The 17,332-nt window shown below is 45.5% G+C and overlaps 3 protein-coding genes across 5 annotated transcripts in view; 2 read left to right on the top strand and 1 right to left on the bottom strand.

Moving 5' to 3' along the window:
* Positions 1 to 146: 146 nt before the first annotated feature.
* cdk5r1b (cyclin dependent kinase 5, regulatory subunit 1b (p35)) lies at positions 147 to 5,976 on the top strand. 2 transcript variants are annotated; one of them, XM_071463117.1, is made up of 2 exons: positions 147 to 562; positions 1,756 to 5,976. In XM_071463117.1, exon 2 carries the CDS (start codon positions 1,939 to 1,941, stop codon positions 2,845 to 2,847), a length of 909 nt encoding a protein of 302 aa, XP_071319218.1. In that variant the 5' UTR covers positions 147 to 562; positions 1,756 to 1,938; the 3' UTR covers positions 2,848 to 5,976. The 2 variants fall into 2 exon arrangements, with proteins under 2 accessions (XP_071319218.1, XP_071319217.1); XM_071463116.1 differs by having other exon boundaries at positions 1,720 to 5,976.
* Positions 5,977 to 7,022: 1,046 nt separating this feature from the next.
* Positions 7,023 to 17,332, bottom strand: part of myo1d (myosin 1D) — a 114,146-nt gene continuing 103,836 nt past the window's right edge. For both annotated transcript variants that reach the window (XM_071463075.1, XM_071463076.1), the window contains one exon: positions 7,023 to 11,902. In XM_071463075.1, coding sequence (XP_071319176.1) covers positions 11,746 to 11,902 — 157 coding nt within the window. In that variant the 3' untranslated portion in view covers positions 7,023 to 11,745. The remainder of the gene's footprint in view (positions 11,903 to 17,332) is intronic.
* cdk5rap3 (CDK5 regulatory subunit associated protein 3) overlaps positions 11,789 to 17,332 on the top strand; it is a 288,850-nt gene continuing 283,306 nt past the window's right edge. Inside the window, exon 1 of the mRNA XM_071463089.1 lies at positions 11,789 to 11,802. Within this exon, the coding sequence (XP_071319190.1) occupies positions 11,800 to 11,802 (3 nt within the window). The 5' untranslated portion in view covers positions 11,789 to 11,799. The remainder of the gene's footprint in view (positions 11,803 to 17,332) is intronic.

Below are 17,332 nucleotides of genomic sequence, written 5' to 3'. Positions count from 1 at the left end.
AGCGATAAAACAGGACAGTCTATATAGGGTCGTCCATGGACACCAATTGTCACCTTATATGCGCTTGGAGAAGAATGCATGTTGGTGCTGACGATGTGACGAAGAAAAACATCCGTGGAGTTCAGTGGGTTCGGTTTGAATGGCCGCCTGCTGTGTGCGGCTGTAGGCGGAGCTTTCCCCGCAGAGACAGCACCGCGCACGGAGCGCACAGCGGCGCCCCACCACCGCCTTTGCGTCAGCCGTCCTCACACCGCCAGTGACACAACACAACATCAGCCTCGCAGCATCCGCATCTCACGGCCAGGGAGGACCAGGAGCACATCCTCATCTGAGCATCCATTCCACAGCTGCCTGCCCTCGTCTGCGCACCGCAGACACCAGGCGTGTTCATCCACCGCTTGCTTTTCCGCTTCTTGCCTCGGCTCGGATTATTTTCTTTGTTGCATCTATATTCTCCGAGATGGTTTCATGTTTTAATCGCGTATTATAAGGAAAAAACAGGCTCGGGACGCGGAGCATCATCTCTACAGCGAAACTGTTCCCTCATTAGGCTGGAGATCTGGTGAGTTTCTTTTCATTTGGGAACTGAGAGTGTTGCGCTTTAGTACGCACAGATTCATGGATTCATTCTATCTGAAAACAGGTGATGCGCAGCTACATCCAGGCGGGGGGGATATGGCAGTAGGTGAAGGGAATCGGGCTGTGAAGCTGTAAACAACCACATTCAGCCAGCATGTTGTGAGATGATACACAGGGAAAAGATGAGGGTTTTCTTTCATTTATTCTAGGCCACCGCCTATTATGGCCAACATTTTCATTTCGACGCAGATGCTCAGTTTCAGCACCATGGAGAGCACCCGATGTACACAACTCCACACCGTCACAGGAGGGGGGGGGGGGGGGGGCAATAAATCCTTTAATTTCGCTCCAGTGAAGTCACATGAAAAGCTGCTGTTTTGGAATCTCCTCCACGACTGAGCAGTTAATCATCAGACCGAGAGCAGGGTGATGGAATGAGGGATGGAGCAGCTGGGATCCTGCGCAAGTGAGCGAAGTCGTTCACATGCACAGGCTGCAGCGAGGAGGGGGGACATGTGGTGCAGATAAAAAAAAAAAAAAGATGATGTTAACGGAGGTGAATGGCATGAGACGACCTTGGCTTTGTGCTTTTAATCTGCGGAGTCCTGCAACACACCCGCCGCGACCTTCACCTGTTATCGTGGTGTTTACGTTCCAGTCTCCATTTTAGTGCGGGGGTGGCTCAGTGCGACCTGTCGGCCATTGCCCATGAAACACGGACCTCTCGTTATTAAATGCTGATGAATTCAACAAACAGGAGCCATCCGCAGTCAGATGTGGAGAAGCATTCCTCTGAATAGCTGATGCGATCGTTCACACTAGAGGCTCCAGTATCAGGATGATTGCTTGTTCAGTAGCCTACATGTGCAGAAGGGGGGGGGGGGGGGGGGGGAATCTACACTCCATACTGAATGAGTTAGTATCAGCTATAGGCTGAACCATTCCACCGCTCACTGAGGCAAACCAGTGCTGCTATAAGCCCGAGGTATAAACCACTGAGCTGAGCTGTGATGTTATCTGAATAATCATAGATGTAATATCAGATCAGCTTTTTTTTTTTTGCTTGTTAACATGGGCCATTTAAAGCGAGGTCTCCCTGCACCAGTTATTTGTCTGATTGTTGGTCCTTCCTGTCTCCAGCAGTGACCATCTGGAGACGCAGACAAAGCGCTGAAGCAGAGCAGAGCCTGTTCCAGTCGTTGTCCCCTCAGAGGACCATCTCCCTGCAGGCTTCAGATGCCCAGCGGCAGCCTGTAGCCCCCAGAAGCACCGGCGCTCTGAGCCCCCCAGGATCTCCCCTGGCAGACGCTCCTCTGACCCAGTGCGGCTGAAGCCCCTGGACGCCCCCCCGCAGTCACCATGGGAACCGTGCTGTCCCTGTCACCTAGCTACCGGAAGGCGGCTCTCTTTGAGGATGGGCCGGCCACCGTGGGCCACTACACGGCCGTGCAGAACAGCAAGAACGCCAAAGACAAGAACCTGAAGCGCCACTCGCTCATCAACGTGCTGCCGTGGAAGCGGATCGTCGCGGTGTCCGCCAAGAAGAAGGGCTCCAAGAAGGTGCAGCCCAACGCCGCCTACCAGAACACCGTCACGCACCTGAACAACGAGAACCTGAAGAAGTCGCAGTCCTGCGCCAACCTGTCCACCTTCACCCAGGACCAGAGCAGCCCGGCTCTCACCAAGAGCTCCAACAACACAGCGTCGTCCGTCAAGAAGGCCCCCCTGACCAGCTCCAATGTGGCCCCCGGGACCCCGAAGAGAGTGATCGTCCAGGCCTCCACCAGCGAGCTGCTGCGCTGCCTGGGGGAGTTCCTGTGCCGGCGCTGCTACCGGCTCAAACACCTGTCCCCCACCGACCCGGTGCTGTGGCTGCGCAGCGTGGACCGCTCCCTGCTGCTGCAGGGCTGGCAGGACCAGGGCTTCATCACCCCCGCCAACGTGGTCTTCGTCTACATGCTGTGCCGCGACGTGGTCTCCTCCGAGGTGGCCACGGAGCACGAGCTGCAGGCCGTGCTGCTCACCTGCCTCTACCTGTCTTACTCCTACATGGGCAACGAGATCTCCTACCCGCTCAAGCCCTTCCTGGTGGAGAGCTCCAAGGAGACCTTCTGGGACCGCTGCCTGTCCATCATCAACCTGATGAGCGCAAAGATGCTGCAGATCAACTCCGACCCGCACTACTTCACTCAGGTGTTCGCGGACCTGAAGAACGAGAGCCAGAAGGAGGAGGAGAGGAGCCGCCTGCTCATCGGCCTGGACCGGTGAGGGGATGCTGCATGGGGGGCGGGAGCAGAGGGGTCAGGGGAGGGGGAGCATACTCCAGTCTGGCATTTTGACAAGTTTGAAAGCTTCGTTGTGATTCTATTTATTTATTTATTATTGTCAAAACTGCTGTGAGATTGGGCCAGTGTGGAGAGATTTGAGATTTATAACAACTTTAGTGAGACTGATGACTGAGTCCTCAGCTCTGGAGGCAGGTGTGGGTCTTTGACTGATGTTTGTGTTGTGTTTGAGGGATAACAGCTGCAATGGTCACCGAAAAAATGGGGCAGGAGAGCAGGTTTCCTGCCGTTCACAGGAGCAAAGGATGGGCTTTCAAACCCTGAGGGCGAAGGCAGTGGTACATAAACAAAAAAAATGCCAGACTTGAGTAAATCCTTTGCTAACATACAGATATATATCTATATGAAATATTGAAAATCTAAAAAAAAAAACTGACAAAATGACTAAAAGACAAAAAAAAAAACCAAAAAAAAAACATTAGAAAAGGAAGCATACATCTACAGCAGTGAATGTGGACAGGACTGAGGCCTCGGCAGCCTACCAGTGACCTTCTGACTGTTGTGATGTGCACTGCCTGCTGCAGGAGGGTGAGGGCCATCGCCTGACTGGCTTTCTTCATGCATCGAGGATGAGCAGGCAACCCCCCCACCCCCACCCCTGCCTGCCCCGGCTGCAAATCCTGGCTCTTTTGGAATACCAACACCCATGTCCCCAACATTCATGTGGATACGATGGACACTCTTTTCTTTTGCTGCAATGCATATCTGGCCATCTGAGGAGAGAACAGCAGGGGCCGTCGATGCTGGATCCATATTTTAGTGGGTTTCTGTTTGCAGCTCTGCAACAGCAGCGGGGGCGACTGGATGGACAATAAGCAAACATTGCATTGTGGGACTTTTGATAAAAAAAGACAACAAACCAGAGGACGTGTAGCCAACGTTGCGTGGTCATGCTGTGTGTGTTCAGACAGACCTACTTTATTTTCATCTAGAAAAAAAAATACAACAAGTTAATGGCTGTTTTACTCCCCAGAGGCTTAAACCTATGGAGGCTTATTTATTGCTTTTCTGAAACAAGTTTTCTTTGATTTTTTTTTTCTTTTTTTACTTAGAAATGTAATGTTTTGCACGTGTGCCATGCAATTTTACAGAATTTCTGGGAGGAGCAGGAGCAATTTTCTTCTTTTTACTTGATTTATAAACCAACTGCATCTGCATTAGAGAATGCTGTGAACAAAGTGACACTAGTTTATTTAGCTATGCTTGCTAAAATAGGCTATTTGTTTACCAGGGAAATTCTTTTTGTACTTTTTGTCGATAGGTTGTGTTGCAACCACTTTTGGAATGATGTTTGATTTTGTGCTTATGATTCAGCATAGAAAATGTTAAAAACAGTGCCATATCTTTGATGGAAATCCCACAGGTCAGAGAATGGGGTGGATTTTCATCTACTAATAACTACTTACTGACACCTAATTTATTGCCATTTATGTATTTATTATTTAGGCACATTTAATGTAGAAGAAAGATCACTGCGGGAGACTTTCCAAAGGGACGGATGGGGGAGTGGCTGGTCTAGAAAGTGCTTATCTTTGGTGGGAATGAAGATTGATCTGGTTTATGCAAATTAATGTCACAGGGATTTATCAGTGATTATCGAATTCAAAAGCTCTTAGATCAAAACCATCGTTAAATCTGACCATCACCAAAGTGACATCACCAAGGACACCTTGACAGAGCAACACATCATTGACCTTTTACTCAAGACACTGCCCTGAAAACGCCTTTTTTTTTTTTTGTCCTGCATGAGGAGCCAGCACATATCAGAGAGAGAAAGCACACACATTTTTTTTCCAGTGGAGTAAAATGATTTCAATGACACCTGTTCACCATCACTGCAGAAAAGCACAGGTTACCTTCGAGGATCATCCATCAGCATCAGCTCTGTGTGAATGAGGCAAACATTCGGTTAGAGGAGGAGATGAGGAGAAAATCACGTTTTCAATATTTTCAATCAGAGAAGAAAAGGGTGCAATGGGAACACCATGGCAACCAAAGCAGGAAGTGAGCAGAACCACTGAGACAGGCCTATGTAGCTTTTTATTCCCATAGGAGAGAAGGTGCTCCACTGTTGGTACTCAGCCACTTTAACGACTGCAATCACTGGAGAAGCTTCAGTATTTCCACCCAGAAATGTTAGAGAAATGTATTCACTGGTTCTCACGTCTCAACTTGACATAAAAACACAAACGTGCGCACTTCTTTCCTTTGCAGTGTTATGAAAATCTGTTTAAAGCAAAAGGCTTCTGTCATGTTTTAAAGTTGTTCCTGGAGAACGAAAGGTCTCTGAGCTGCTGCTGCTGCGTTTGAGGGAATCAGGGAGAAATGAAACAGCTCTGATGGTCACAACCTGTGGGCTCCTCTGCTGTGTGACTGTGGCTGCACAACAGGGGGACACACACTTTGGATGGGCTTCGGCTCTAGCAGAAAACAAGCAGGACGTTGTGGTGAAGGGCCTCAAACCGAGACCACAGAATCTTACTCTCTGTCCACCTGCCCCCCCCCACAAACACCCCCGCAATTCACTTGAAATGTGCCATTTTTCTTTCTCCACTTTGCATCATTGAGTAGTTGTTTGAGAAAATACTTTCAAAAGCTGATAAAATATGAAAAAAGACTCAAGTGATAGTTAAAGATTTCTGTCAAAATTCTTTTTCTGTATCTTGTTGCGTACTTTGTAGATAAAAAAAAAAATGAAACGGTGGTTAAAAACTTCAAAAAGAGAGGCATTCAGTGGCTGCATGTGTGTGTGCGTGTGTGTGAGTGTGTGTGAGTGCGAAAGGCGGCGTTTTATTTGTACAGACGAATGTGTGACATGTTGTTTTCTTATGGACAAGGAGCAAACACCAACCACACTGGTACTTGGACTTGGTTCTCCGTCGGTGGGGTGAGGGAGGGGTGTCGATGCTGTTCAATAAAAAATCTTTTTTTTTTTTTTGAAAAAGACAAAAAAGCTGTTGCTGTAATTGAAACTTTTTCAGTTAGTTTCTGCTTATTTTAATTTATTTTTGTACTGTGATGGAAAAATAAAATGCACTGATCGTTCAAGGCTGTTGCTTGTTTTTTTTGTTGTTTTTTTTGCCTCAGGTCTTTTGCAAACACAAGATGTTTGGCGTGTTTTTAGTTGCACACGTTCACACCAATAAGCTGCCCAGTGCAACCTCAGTCTCATCTGGTGGCAAATTTAATTCTGGGAATTAAACTTGCAACCCCTGGATCAAAACCAATGGATTTTACTATAAATATTCTGAACAATGTTGTAAAGCTTGGCAGTTAGATCTCCATGTCCTTTATTCCACATGTCCAAAATGTTGAAAATCACAACCCAGAATAAATTGTTGTTTCTAGGTTGAAATAAAAAGTAGGTCAATGTGCACAAAAATAACTCCCCAAATAACTGTAATAGGTTGTAAATATGGAGCATCCAGTAACTGTTTGCTTTCAGGCTTCTGCTCCCACCCCGCCTTTCCTGTCCGTCAGCTGTCACCAAATCTGGAATTGGTCATTGTGATATACATGTAATGACCTCCCTCACATGATCTGTCATCTTATGTCTGCCTTCATTTTCCCTCTAAACACAAATGTGATGATTATTTTAAAAATAAAATCATCATGTCGGTCAAATCTTCCCATGTCCATGTGGCGCTGGTTGGGAGTCAGTGGTGTAACTGCACATGTACTAAAAGGCCTCCCACATGGATTAGTCTGGGTCAGTCCACTCCCTGCATATCACTCTGTCCATTAATTCCCATTTATTTAACCAGCAGGTCAGTCCGTGCAGTCTTACTTAGTCACTGCCCTTGTGAAAAAAAAAGGTCATCCCTCTCACTCATCCATCAGCCAGTGGATTATAACCCCCTGCTGACGTAGCTGGCCATGGCTGACACAGTGGCAGTGGGAAGCGGCGTTGTCATGCCGACTGCAGGGGTTTTAGCCATCTCGACGTCACCCGGTGAAAACAGCTGTTAGTGGGTGGATTAACGTGAGCTCAACCCGCACATTACCACATCACACATTAGAGAGTGCGCGGCTGTCCTCAGGAAACATCCGAGTCAACACAACATCAGTCTCCAACAACCAAAACACACACACACAAGCTTACAGATACTGAAGCAAACAAATTTATTAATAAGGTGATTAATGAAATTTTCTTTTCATTATGCAACATCATAATGCATCATCTGCATTTATACAGAATACATTTGCACAAAATACTAATACAACAGTTCCCTTTAGACATGGTCTGGATATTACAGTATATTTATGGTATGTTATAGTGACATATTACACAAATATGCAAAATATAAACTTAATATAAAATTAGGCACATACTGAATGAGTGGTGCATACATACAGATTTCGCTTAAAGCCACAGAATAAATTATAGAAAATGGAATTTGTTACCCTTTGGCTAATGTGGACGGGACAACAAAGAAAACTGGAGGAATGGACATGTTCAGCTCTCAACATAGACAACAGTGAAGGGAAGAACACAATGGCACAAGTCACCTGCTGTTAACATTCATAGTTCACATTCCTTCATGCCCGTTGATAAAGGGGTGATTAGGTCAAGCCTGTGATTTTTACACCTGCGTTAAAGCTGAAAATCAATATCAGGAGAGAGCAGACTAAAGCACAAGTCTGGTGATGCTCTATATTTATCTTAAAGTCAACAAAACCACCAACGATAAACTGAGCCTTGTACCAAGTATCCAAAGCCTGGTACAGATTAGATGTAATTTATTTTAACTCAGTCCCACATACACTGTCCTGTTGGTGTAAATACTCACAAATGTGTATCAGTACGCTGCTGAAAATAGTCCCCAACAAATGCACTAATTTCTTTCTGTGTGAGCAACGTTGACTAACAACTGTAGTGCCCAGCTATTTTAGAAAACTGCCTTCACTTGTTAAAAAATATAACTATATACTTGTGACCTGTTTTCACAGATCTGTCTAAACCAGTGGAGCCACACACAGGTCGAGGAGGTCAACTACAACATTGTTGCTTTATGGAATTTGAGATATGACACCATCCTTATCTTTAATTAGGTTTTAGATCCACTTCTGGTTAATATGCTCAGCTTTGTCTTATTTCTTCTCTGTTGTGTGGTCCTCTTATTGTTAGACATGTCTTGCTGCTGGTGTACTTTCCCTCTCCATTTCCACGCCTCCTGGGCACAGGACGGCTGAAAAACTAAACATAAAAACAAAAACAGGAAAACCTTCACTGCCCTGCAGGATGGTACAGTCAGCCCGGCTGGGCGAGGAGCCAAGTGATTTGACAGGGGAAGGGAGGTGGAGAAGGAGGGAGGGAGGGAGGGAGGAAAAAGAAAGCAGGGGGAGGAGAGAAGGAGAGGAGGCCAAGCGAGGCTTTGTTCACCAACCCCGCTTCGCCTTGAGAAAGCGAAGAGAGGAGCGCTGAAGTGAGAAGTGACACGGAGTCCATCCTAATGATAAGCGGTGAATAGCCGAGCAGAGAGGAGGAGAGGGAGAGCCCTGTGGGAGATTACCACGCTGAGGGGGCAGGAGAGCTGCAGCGTTATAGTCCCCACACACACACACACACACACACACACACACACTCATCACAGGCAGCCACTGCACCTAAGCTGCATTGAAAACTGTCTATTAACACTCCCAATGTCACTTCCTTAATCCACACTATGAATGCACCGATTTCCCCAAACAACTGCTTCCTGCGCCTTATCACGCAGCAGGACGAGGTCACCCGCCTCAGAGCTGCGAGGTGGACTGGAGATTTGCTTCTTCGGAGGACAGGGGCAAACTAATTAAGATAAACGACTTGTTCACACAACACTCAGGCACAATTAAAGGGCCGCTGTGCTACTGTGGCTAAAGTGACAGCTAACGAGTTTTCCTTCCTATGGAAGTGAAGTCGACAAGAGCGCCCCCCCCCCATCTCCTCAACTAGGCCAGACACCCAGGAAGCGTCGATTCATAACCTTGGGCAGTGGATCCTCCGCCCACAGTCAGTGTTCTTCACACAGAGACAAGAATGAGAACAACTCTGTGGGGAGAGAGGTGACACAGTGCTGGGTCTCTCATCCTGAGGACTGGTCACCATGACGACCTCGATCAAGATAACAAACTCATCAAATCAAAATCTAAGTGTCAGTTTCTTATTCAGCGATGAGGAAGTTCTGTAAAGAAGCTAATTAATTTGTCTTTCTTCAGCTTTCGACCATTTCACATCACATCATTCGCAGATGTTGTCCTGAAAGCGCAGATGGTAAAATTATTTTAGTGCTTTTCGTCTATGTCGGCTTAAAGCTGAGCTTCAAAGTTCACCCCTGACCTGGAAAACAGATCTAAGTTCCATTTAGCAGCTGTTCTGGAGCTTTCAATCACGAATCATGATCCTCATCAGCAGATGGAGTTTGCTTATTTGAGAAGAAAACAGTACATGTTCAAGTTGTCAGATGTTCTGAGCTTTACAAGACTCTAAGCCTTCAGAGGTGTGACAATCAAAGTCAATTCATTTCTGTGTCAGTGGTTTCCGTTTTCCAGGTGCAAACCGCCGTGACAGCGCTGACCTTTGAGGGAATGAGCCAGAGTCCAAAATGTAGAAACTACGGTGGCCTTTCAGCTGTGCTGCACCATTTTATTCAACCTCCAAAGGACAAATGGTTTGCTGACAGTTATGAAAGGTCCATGGTGGAAATCAGCCTTTTGAATAAACTCTGTGAGCATATTATCCCCTGAGCTAATGAGCTTATTAACTGACAGCTTGTTCTCTAACTCACAATTAGCAAGCTTGCTAGCTCGGAGAGCTTTTTCCCTTCATTTACTGAATGAAATGATGTAGACTAGAACAAAATGCCTCCGACAACCATCAAAACTAATTAGTGCTAAATCTTATATTTTAAATCTCACGTTCTCCAGCAGGCAAACATGTTAGCAGTTAGCTCACTGAGCCAGGCTGCTAGAAACACACAATTCATATAAAGTGGATGGATATGGCTGCGTTCACTTTGCTGTGACCAGGTCTTTAAAACATTTGGAGAAACAGGAATTTGAACATCATGATGAAGCTCATGTAAAACAACCGACAGCTCCAGAACAGATACTCAATGCAGTGTCTGCTGTTTCCAAAGTCAAGCGTTAAACATTTAGCCTCAACAAAAACATAATTACATAACAGATCTGCTCTCCGTGCACTCTGTTCTCAATCTGTGGATGTTATGTTAATATCAAACACACAGCACAAACCAGACATCTTCATCTCAATGGTCGGACAGAGATCATATTGTAACGTTCTGACACTTAACAGAGGGAAACCAGAGTGAAAAGTCTGAAGATCAGACCAGAACCAAGGCTCCTGACAGCCTGGTGCTCGTACGAGGAAGTCATTCCCATCATGAGACAGGGAGGTAAAGTAAAGTAGGACAGCAGTCTGATCACAGACTTCACACCCCTCTGTCTCCACGCCGTCACCGTGGCCACTGGCCAGGCCCTCCGTCTCCTGAGCCAAGAGGAGGAGGGCGAAAAGAGCTAATCAAAACACACACACACACACACACACACACACACTCTCACCCTCTGATGAAGGGGATATTTGTCAAGTGGAAAACTCTTCCTAAGGACTAAGGACCACTACAGGTCATTAGGTTATTCACTTAACATAAAGACAGCAAATGAGACAATGTTCAGGGGCTGGAGTTCACGTGGGATTATACAGTACTGGCCAGCAACACTCTGCTGCTAAGCTGAAGCATTTATCTTACATTTTATGAGAATGTGAACTAAAAAAAAACCTCTTGGAAAAAAAGTATTGCTTTGGTTATTGTCTACAGTATGACTCAGTAATCGTTATGACAACCCCCTGTACATTAAATGCAGTATAGGTGCTGTGCATACACATATTTATGGTCTTATGCTGCTCAGATAGAGTATATTCTAACTTTAATACACAAGCAGGATAAGTGTAGAGAGTATAAGATGCAGGATTTAAATTAATAGATTTGAGCGCTGCAAAGTTCAGGACATGCTCAACACATCCTGTGACAAACAGAGTAACAATGAACTTTTGGAGTTTATGCATCAGAACCACTGAATCACATGTTCTGTTCCTGTATGATTGTAAACATCATAATAATGGACTGCAGCTCCTTTCATCTGCCACCCACATGGGTAAGTCTTTGATTAATGTTCATTAACATTAGTATTCCTTAGAATATATCCACGACTAGTGTTTTCCTCTATTTCAAAGCAGATAATCAAAGTATCAGAGTCATACATAAATATCATCTTACTTCATTTTTCAGGGTTTCACTTCTGATCTGGCTCCCACACAGGGAGCTGCAGGGATTAGAAATTCCTGCAAAGCTTTTGGATTTTATTTTTTTTCCCTATTATGCAACATCAGTGGTTCTGCGAACAGTTGCCGCATAATCTCCTCTCACCTTCACTCACAATAATAAACTAAATATTGCACAAAGCAAATCATTTGAAATTTGGATTTTAAAAAGAAAGAAAAAAAACACCACTTTGGTGGATTATCTTGTAGTGCATATTTTTTTTAAACCTGTTTAGCTAATAACATTTTGCATGTAGGCGTATTGTGCATTTCCTTTTCATTGTAGCATTGCATAGAAATCTACAAAACAGGTCAAATTTGGCAATGTGAGGATTCAATTATCCCAATCCTCCTACAGAGCTGCTATCAACAATGTCACATTATCAGCAGTTCTGCAAAAAAAAAAAAAAAAAAAAAACCACGAGAAGTGAATCATCATCATCATCCTGGCCTGGTTTGAAATCAGCTGTCACTGTTTTTTCTTCCTGCGCTCGGCCCAGTTTAGTTGCCAGGAACAGCCAGGATGTAACCAGATCGGCTCTTGGTGAAGTCCGGATGTGACTGGTTGATCTTGGGCTCGACGATGACCGTGCACTTCCTCCCGCTCATGCTGCACTGGATGGGACTCGCGATGTTCACCTGCAGCTTCCTCTTCTCGCTGCAGAGAGGACACAAAGCATAGAAGAAGAAACCATGAGACACTTTTACTGAATCTACCTGGCGTAACGAACATTAATGGCATCGTCTAGGTTTATTTACATTTACACTGATTACTGTCTTAACATACAGGCAGCTCACTTCAGTGGATTCACATCACATTCAGCCATAGCTTGATTCACAGGAATAATATATGCAGATCCATTAGTGACCTGTGTGTGTGTGTGTGTGTGTGTGTGTGTGTGAGAATGGGAGGCTGTGTGGGTCATAAATCATACTCACTCTCATACACAGCATCATAATCTCACATTATTCCTCACCTCACACACACTGCTGCACTGTAAACACTCCCACACACACAGACTCACACCACTGCTCAGGCCCATAAATTAAACTTGCTCATTATATCCTTTGCAGGAATATGGTGAGAATGAATGATACTGTATAAGAGAATAATTTGGCTCATGAATGACAATAAAAATCTGTGGAAGAGAGAAATTAAGACAGTGTGTGAGAGGAAACACAAGCATGTGTGTAAATGCAGAAGAATTTTCAAAGATTCAATTGAGTGCAGTCTGTATTGTTTCTAACACAGCCAGCACAATGGGGTTTGGAGCACATCTAATGATAATAGCTCAAACTGCAGCAACAGCAACAGGAAGGCGAGGGAGGCGTCAGTCAAACACTACACCTACACAGTCTTCAGAGCAGGTCTAATCAGGCAGCATCAGTGGAAACACCTGTGTAGGTGCACGGTGGCTGTGCAGAGCTTTGTTTGTTCCAAATATCTGAGAAAATGCTATAAAATTATTACATTTATAAACTTATATTAATGAATGATTTACCTCTGATTACTCTCATTGACATTCTGTGATCAGTGGAGAAGACTCTCCAAAGCGTTGGTGTTGTTAGGCTGTAAACACACAGCCCACTCATGATCCCCTGGGCAAGAGCTGTTGACAGAGGCTAGCTGTCTTTGTGCTAACCCAGGTAGCAAAATAAATCTGGCCCATACTTGGCCCATATACGGCACGATTCTGGTGGACAGAGAGAACATTTTCCAGCTGTCAGTCATTATCAGCCAGATGTGGAAGTATATGGGCCGGAATTGGGCCGAGGATGCAAGTATATATTGGACCAGAAGTTTCATTCTGCTATATGGGAAGCTAAGCTAAGCTAAGCTAACTGGCTAAAGGCTGTAGCTTTGTATTTATCATGCGAGCTTGAAAAAGGGAATCAATCATCTCATCATCGTCTCAGCAAGAAAGCAAATGTGGGACTATTCCTTTAAATGGACAGGATAGTTGAGTATGATGAAGAGTATGATGCATGAGGATGAGCAGAGCATCACAGTGTAGGTCAGAGTGTATAGGAGTGTGTGTGTGGGAGAGAATCATAGTGCATGTGCAGGATTATGGTGCTGCATGTGTTAAAAAAATCCTCTCACACAGCAGAGAGAGAGTGTGTGCCTGCACATGTTCGATGAGGATGAATCAAAGAGAAGGAATCAGGAGTGCGGTTGTAGCAATGATCCATATGGCGGATTGGCTTTTAGTGCCTGTCACATCTAGTTAGGCCTTTCCTGAGTGAACGGGCGCTTTGCTTCGTTTGCTCTTAAACAGGATCGATGACGGGAACCAAAGAGTGAGAAGAAAAAGTCATAAATTGTGAGGCTGCTTTTCACAGAGAGGGAAATGTAACATAATCTAAACGGGAGGAGGGACGGGAAGATGACTGCGTGATAATCAGAGGGGAGGGGTGGTGACAGGAAGCTCAAAGCGTGATAAATGCACGTGCATCCCTCTCTGCTCAGTCAAGTGCTTGTCGTGACACACTTTCTCTCTGGCACAGTTACCGACGCCGGCTGCCTGACGTCTGTAAACAAATCCATTATCTGCAATTACTGCTGGATGTGCACAAAAGCCGGCAAATCTGCGTCCCTCAAACCTAAACTTGGGAAATGAGTGGCGAGCCCGTCAACACTGACTTGTTGCGCAACAACAACAACAAGTCAGAAACAAGGAGCGCGAGGCTTCTGCTGCCCACGCCGCACTCCTCTGCAGAGCGAGTGCAGCTCTCTATCACGGCTTAGGCGGAGCGGGGAGAAGCTCGGGGTAGCGCTGATGCTGGTTTCCATGGCAACCCCTGGGAACTGAACTCCCCCATCTGTCATGGCTGCCAGCCAGCCAATGGTACTGTGTGTGTGTGTTTGTGTGTGTTGTGATATGTCTCTTTCTCTGTCCATCTCTGATCCCGCTACTTCTCCATCTCAGTGAAAATGCCACAGGGGATGCTGCGCTGCACTGCGCTGCTTGTGAAGGGCAAACAGGGTTAGGCGCACACACACAAACACGCACGCACACGCACACGCACACGCACACACACACACACACACACACACACACACACACACACACACACACACACACACACACTTACAAAGCTTCCACTGGGTACAGAAACAGGCCTTTGACACCTTTCTCTTGCATCAGTGCCAAACGTTGCCTCTGAATAAACACTCTCTCGTTCCAATAAACTCCGACAGAACACTTCATCTCTGACCAGAAAAACATGATCAGTTGAGTCTTAAGGTCACCAGCCGACCTTTCCAATCAGGACCCGGCCCGAGCCAGCCACAGCCCCGAGGGCAGACTTAGTCCTTCACTGGATGGCCTCTCCGACTGGAAAATCAATTCTTTCCCTTTCCCTAACAACCCCCCCCTCCCTCCCTTTGTGTGTTTTTGCCCTTCATGCCATGTGAGTCTGAGCTCACTTGCTCCCAAAAGTACCTCCTCTTTATTTGGCAGAAGAGGAAGAGGAGGAAGATGGTGGAGGTAAAAGTTGAGGCCAAACTCTTTGGGGCTCAGGGAAGACTTTGAGTGTGGTGTTTAAATAGAGAATATGCAAAAAGTAAAAAAAAGAAGGGGGTGCTGAAAGGTATGAAAGGAGGAATGGGAGAGGTCGATCTGGGCTATTTTTGGGTGGAGGAGCCAGGATTACCTCCAGTCTGTGAAGCCATCCTGTCCCACTTCTGACTCATCTCCTCTAATAGTGTACTGGCTCTCCCCCAAGCTCTGCTGCTGAAAAATATATGAGCGCTGCAGGTGGAGAAGAGAGGAGAGGAGCTGACTTGCTGTAAGGACACAGGACTTTGAGGAGGTGATCAAAGTTGGATCTTCCCTCAGTTCTAATGATGACAGAGCCATTTTATAATAATAATTAAAATAAAAAATTACAGCAGCGAGCGGAGGAGCTTAAACACTGAGATGCTTAAGTCACTGAGCTGTTACTAAAGAGAGAAGGAGACATGTAATCATGAATTTAATATGTTTTGCTCTTCAGTGTTGAAATTTCTCTGTCTGATAATTTGAAATGTTTCTATTCTTGGCATCATCCAGTTTTAATCAATTGGCAGGGAGACAAATGTAGGAGGCAGATCTGCACCAGTGGGAAGTGAAGACAGTGACTGAGCTCGGAAAATGTGACACCAGGGAAGTTCAGATTCAGGATGCGGGAAAATAAAAAGTGAAGGAAGAGAGACGGATACGACAGAAACACAGAAACACAGAAAAACATGTGTGTGCACTGAAACACAACAGCAGCCTGGTGCAGAGGGAAGCAGGAGGTCAACACATAGGGTGGAGCTGTCAGAGACTCAGCACTGATCTCCTCCTCACACACACACACACACACACACAGACCAAGTGATGCCACTTTCTTCTTATTTAACCCCCCCACCTCCAAAAAAAACCCCCACTACAGCCTCCTCACATCAATATTTCAGTTTGTGAGACCATGTTGAGATCAAGAGAGAAAATGCAGGGAGTGAGCAGTATGCACATGCATGTGCTGTGTGTGTGTGTGTGTGTGAAGGTCAGGCACCATGGGGGCAGGACAGGGGAGGCACACACTGCAGACAGACAGACAGAACCATGCTGATGATGAGCTGAGGCTTTTCTCCAGACGTCACAGCAACACTTTATGCTTATTATCTGGATTTGCACTGGTTTGGATGCATTTATAAGATTTTTACGTTGCATCTTGTTGCCTTTCACATGTACAGCACTTTGTAAAGGTTTTATGTACTTGCTACATAGTGAAGACCAAAAAAGTATTTTCCAAACACATTTTGGTCGGTCCTCACTGTCTAACACACCTTTAAAGGACTTTTTGAGGATTAAGACTTGGTTTTAGGGTTGGGGTTAGGGTTAGGGAACTAAACATGGTGGCATCCATGTCCCCATCACTCACAGACAGCAGGTCCAACCCATCCTTAAAGAAGCCCCATAGGCAGATACTTATGTGTTCACATATGATTGGCTGTTTTATGTTTTTTCTGTCTCATATCTCATTTAAATATTATTTGTAAGCTGTTTTGTGATGATGACTTGAAAGCATTGAATAAAATTATTCTGTTTATTACAAGAAATGTATCTTTTCTCTCAGGCCCCGAGGTGAGATTAATAGACCAATGATCAGCCATTTTTCATCCTAACTTTAATCATAGTTATGCAAATGTATTGTGTTATGGATGGTTTCTATTCACATTTAATTTCTTACTTCACCTTCACATTATGTTTGTGACTTGTGAGCTCAAGGCAACTGTTTGTTGTATGAGGGTTAAAATAATCAGCTGTCTGTTAAATTCATGTAGAACAGAATGGATTTTGGCTGATGTGAGGCTCTATTCACTTTGCTTTTTCAGACACCTCCAGCTTCAATGAACTCAGATCAGAACAATAATCTGAGCAGCAGTTGGATTTGATAATGTGGATAATGGCTGCAGGATGTTCAGGTATTAGACTAGAGAAGGTTAAGTTTAGATTTCCCCTTTGACAGGCTCATATCTTACTTAATTTTTCTTTTTCTTTTTCGACTCAGAGACAAAATGTTCATGTTTCACCTATCCACATCTCTGTTTCCCTCCTCCCGAGCAGCAGCAGCCGCCCACTCAACTACATGGATTTGCATTTCACACCAGACCTGACATGGCATCTCTTCCTCTCACTGTCACACTCTTCCTCTGTCTCACATGGCTGCATCGCACATCTCACGTGATCCCGTGTGGAAACGGTGAAGATGCACACACAGAGCATGTAGCTGCGCGCACACGCACACGCACGCACACGCACGCACGCACGCACGCACGCACGCACGCACGCACGCACGCACGCACGCACGCACACACACACACACACACACACACACACACACACACACGCACCAGACTTGTAAATAATCCTGAAAGGTGGAATCGCTCTTTTTTTCCTGGGAGAGGATCAGAAATAGAGAAGTGTGACAGGAGGCGGCTTCACCAGTCTGGATGGATGGAGGGAAGTGGAGCGGCCTTGTCTGCAAGTTTTGCTTGTACTACAGCTGCAGATGTAGTGTATGACTAATGGAGGAAATGGAGGCTCTCACAACTGAACTG

The sequence above is a fragment of the Trachinotus anak genome, unplaced genomic scaffold, assembly GCF_046630095.1.
Source record: "Trachinotus anak isolate AG129_WGS33_773 ecotype Australia unplaced genomic scaffold, CSIRO_AGI_Tana_v1 ptg000025l, whole genome shotgun sequence".
Taxonomy (NCBI): Eukaryota; Metazoa; Chordata; class Actinopteri; order Carangiformes; family Carangidae; genus Trachinotus; species Trachinotus anak.
The sequence above is the reverse complement of the archived record's forward strand: the minus strand, read 5'-3'. Positions and strand labels throughout refer to the sequence as shown.

Coding starts and splice junctions, on each gene's coding strand:
- cdk5r1b (XM_071463117.1), top strand. CDS start 1,939: ATGGGAACCGTGCTGTCCCTGTCACCTAGCTACCGGAAGGCGGCTCTC.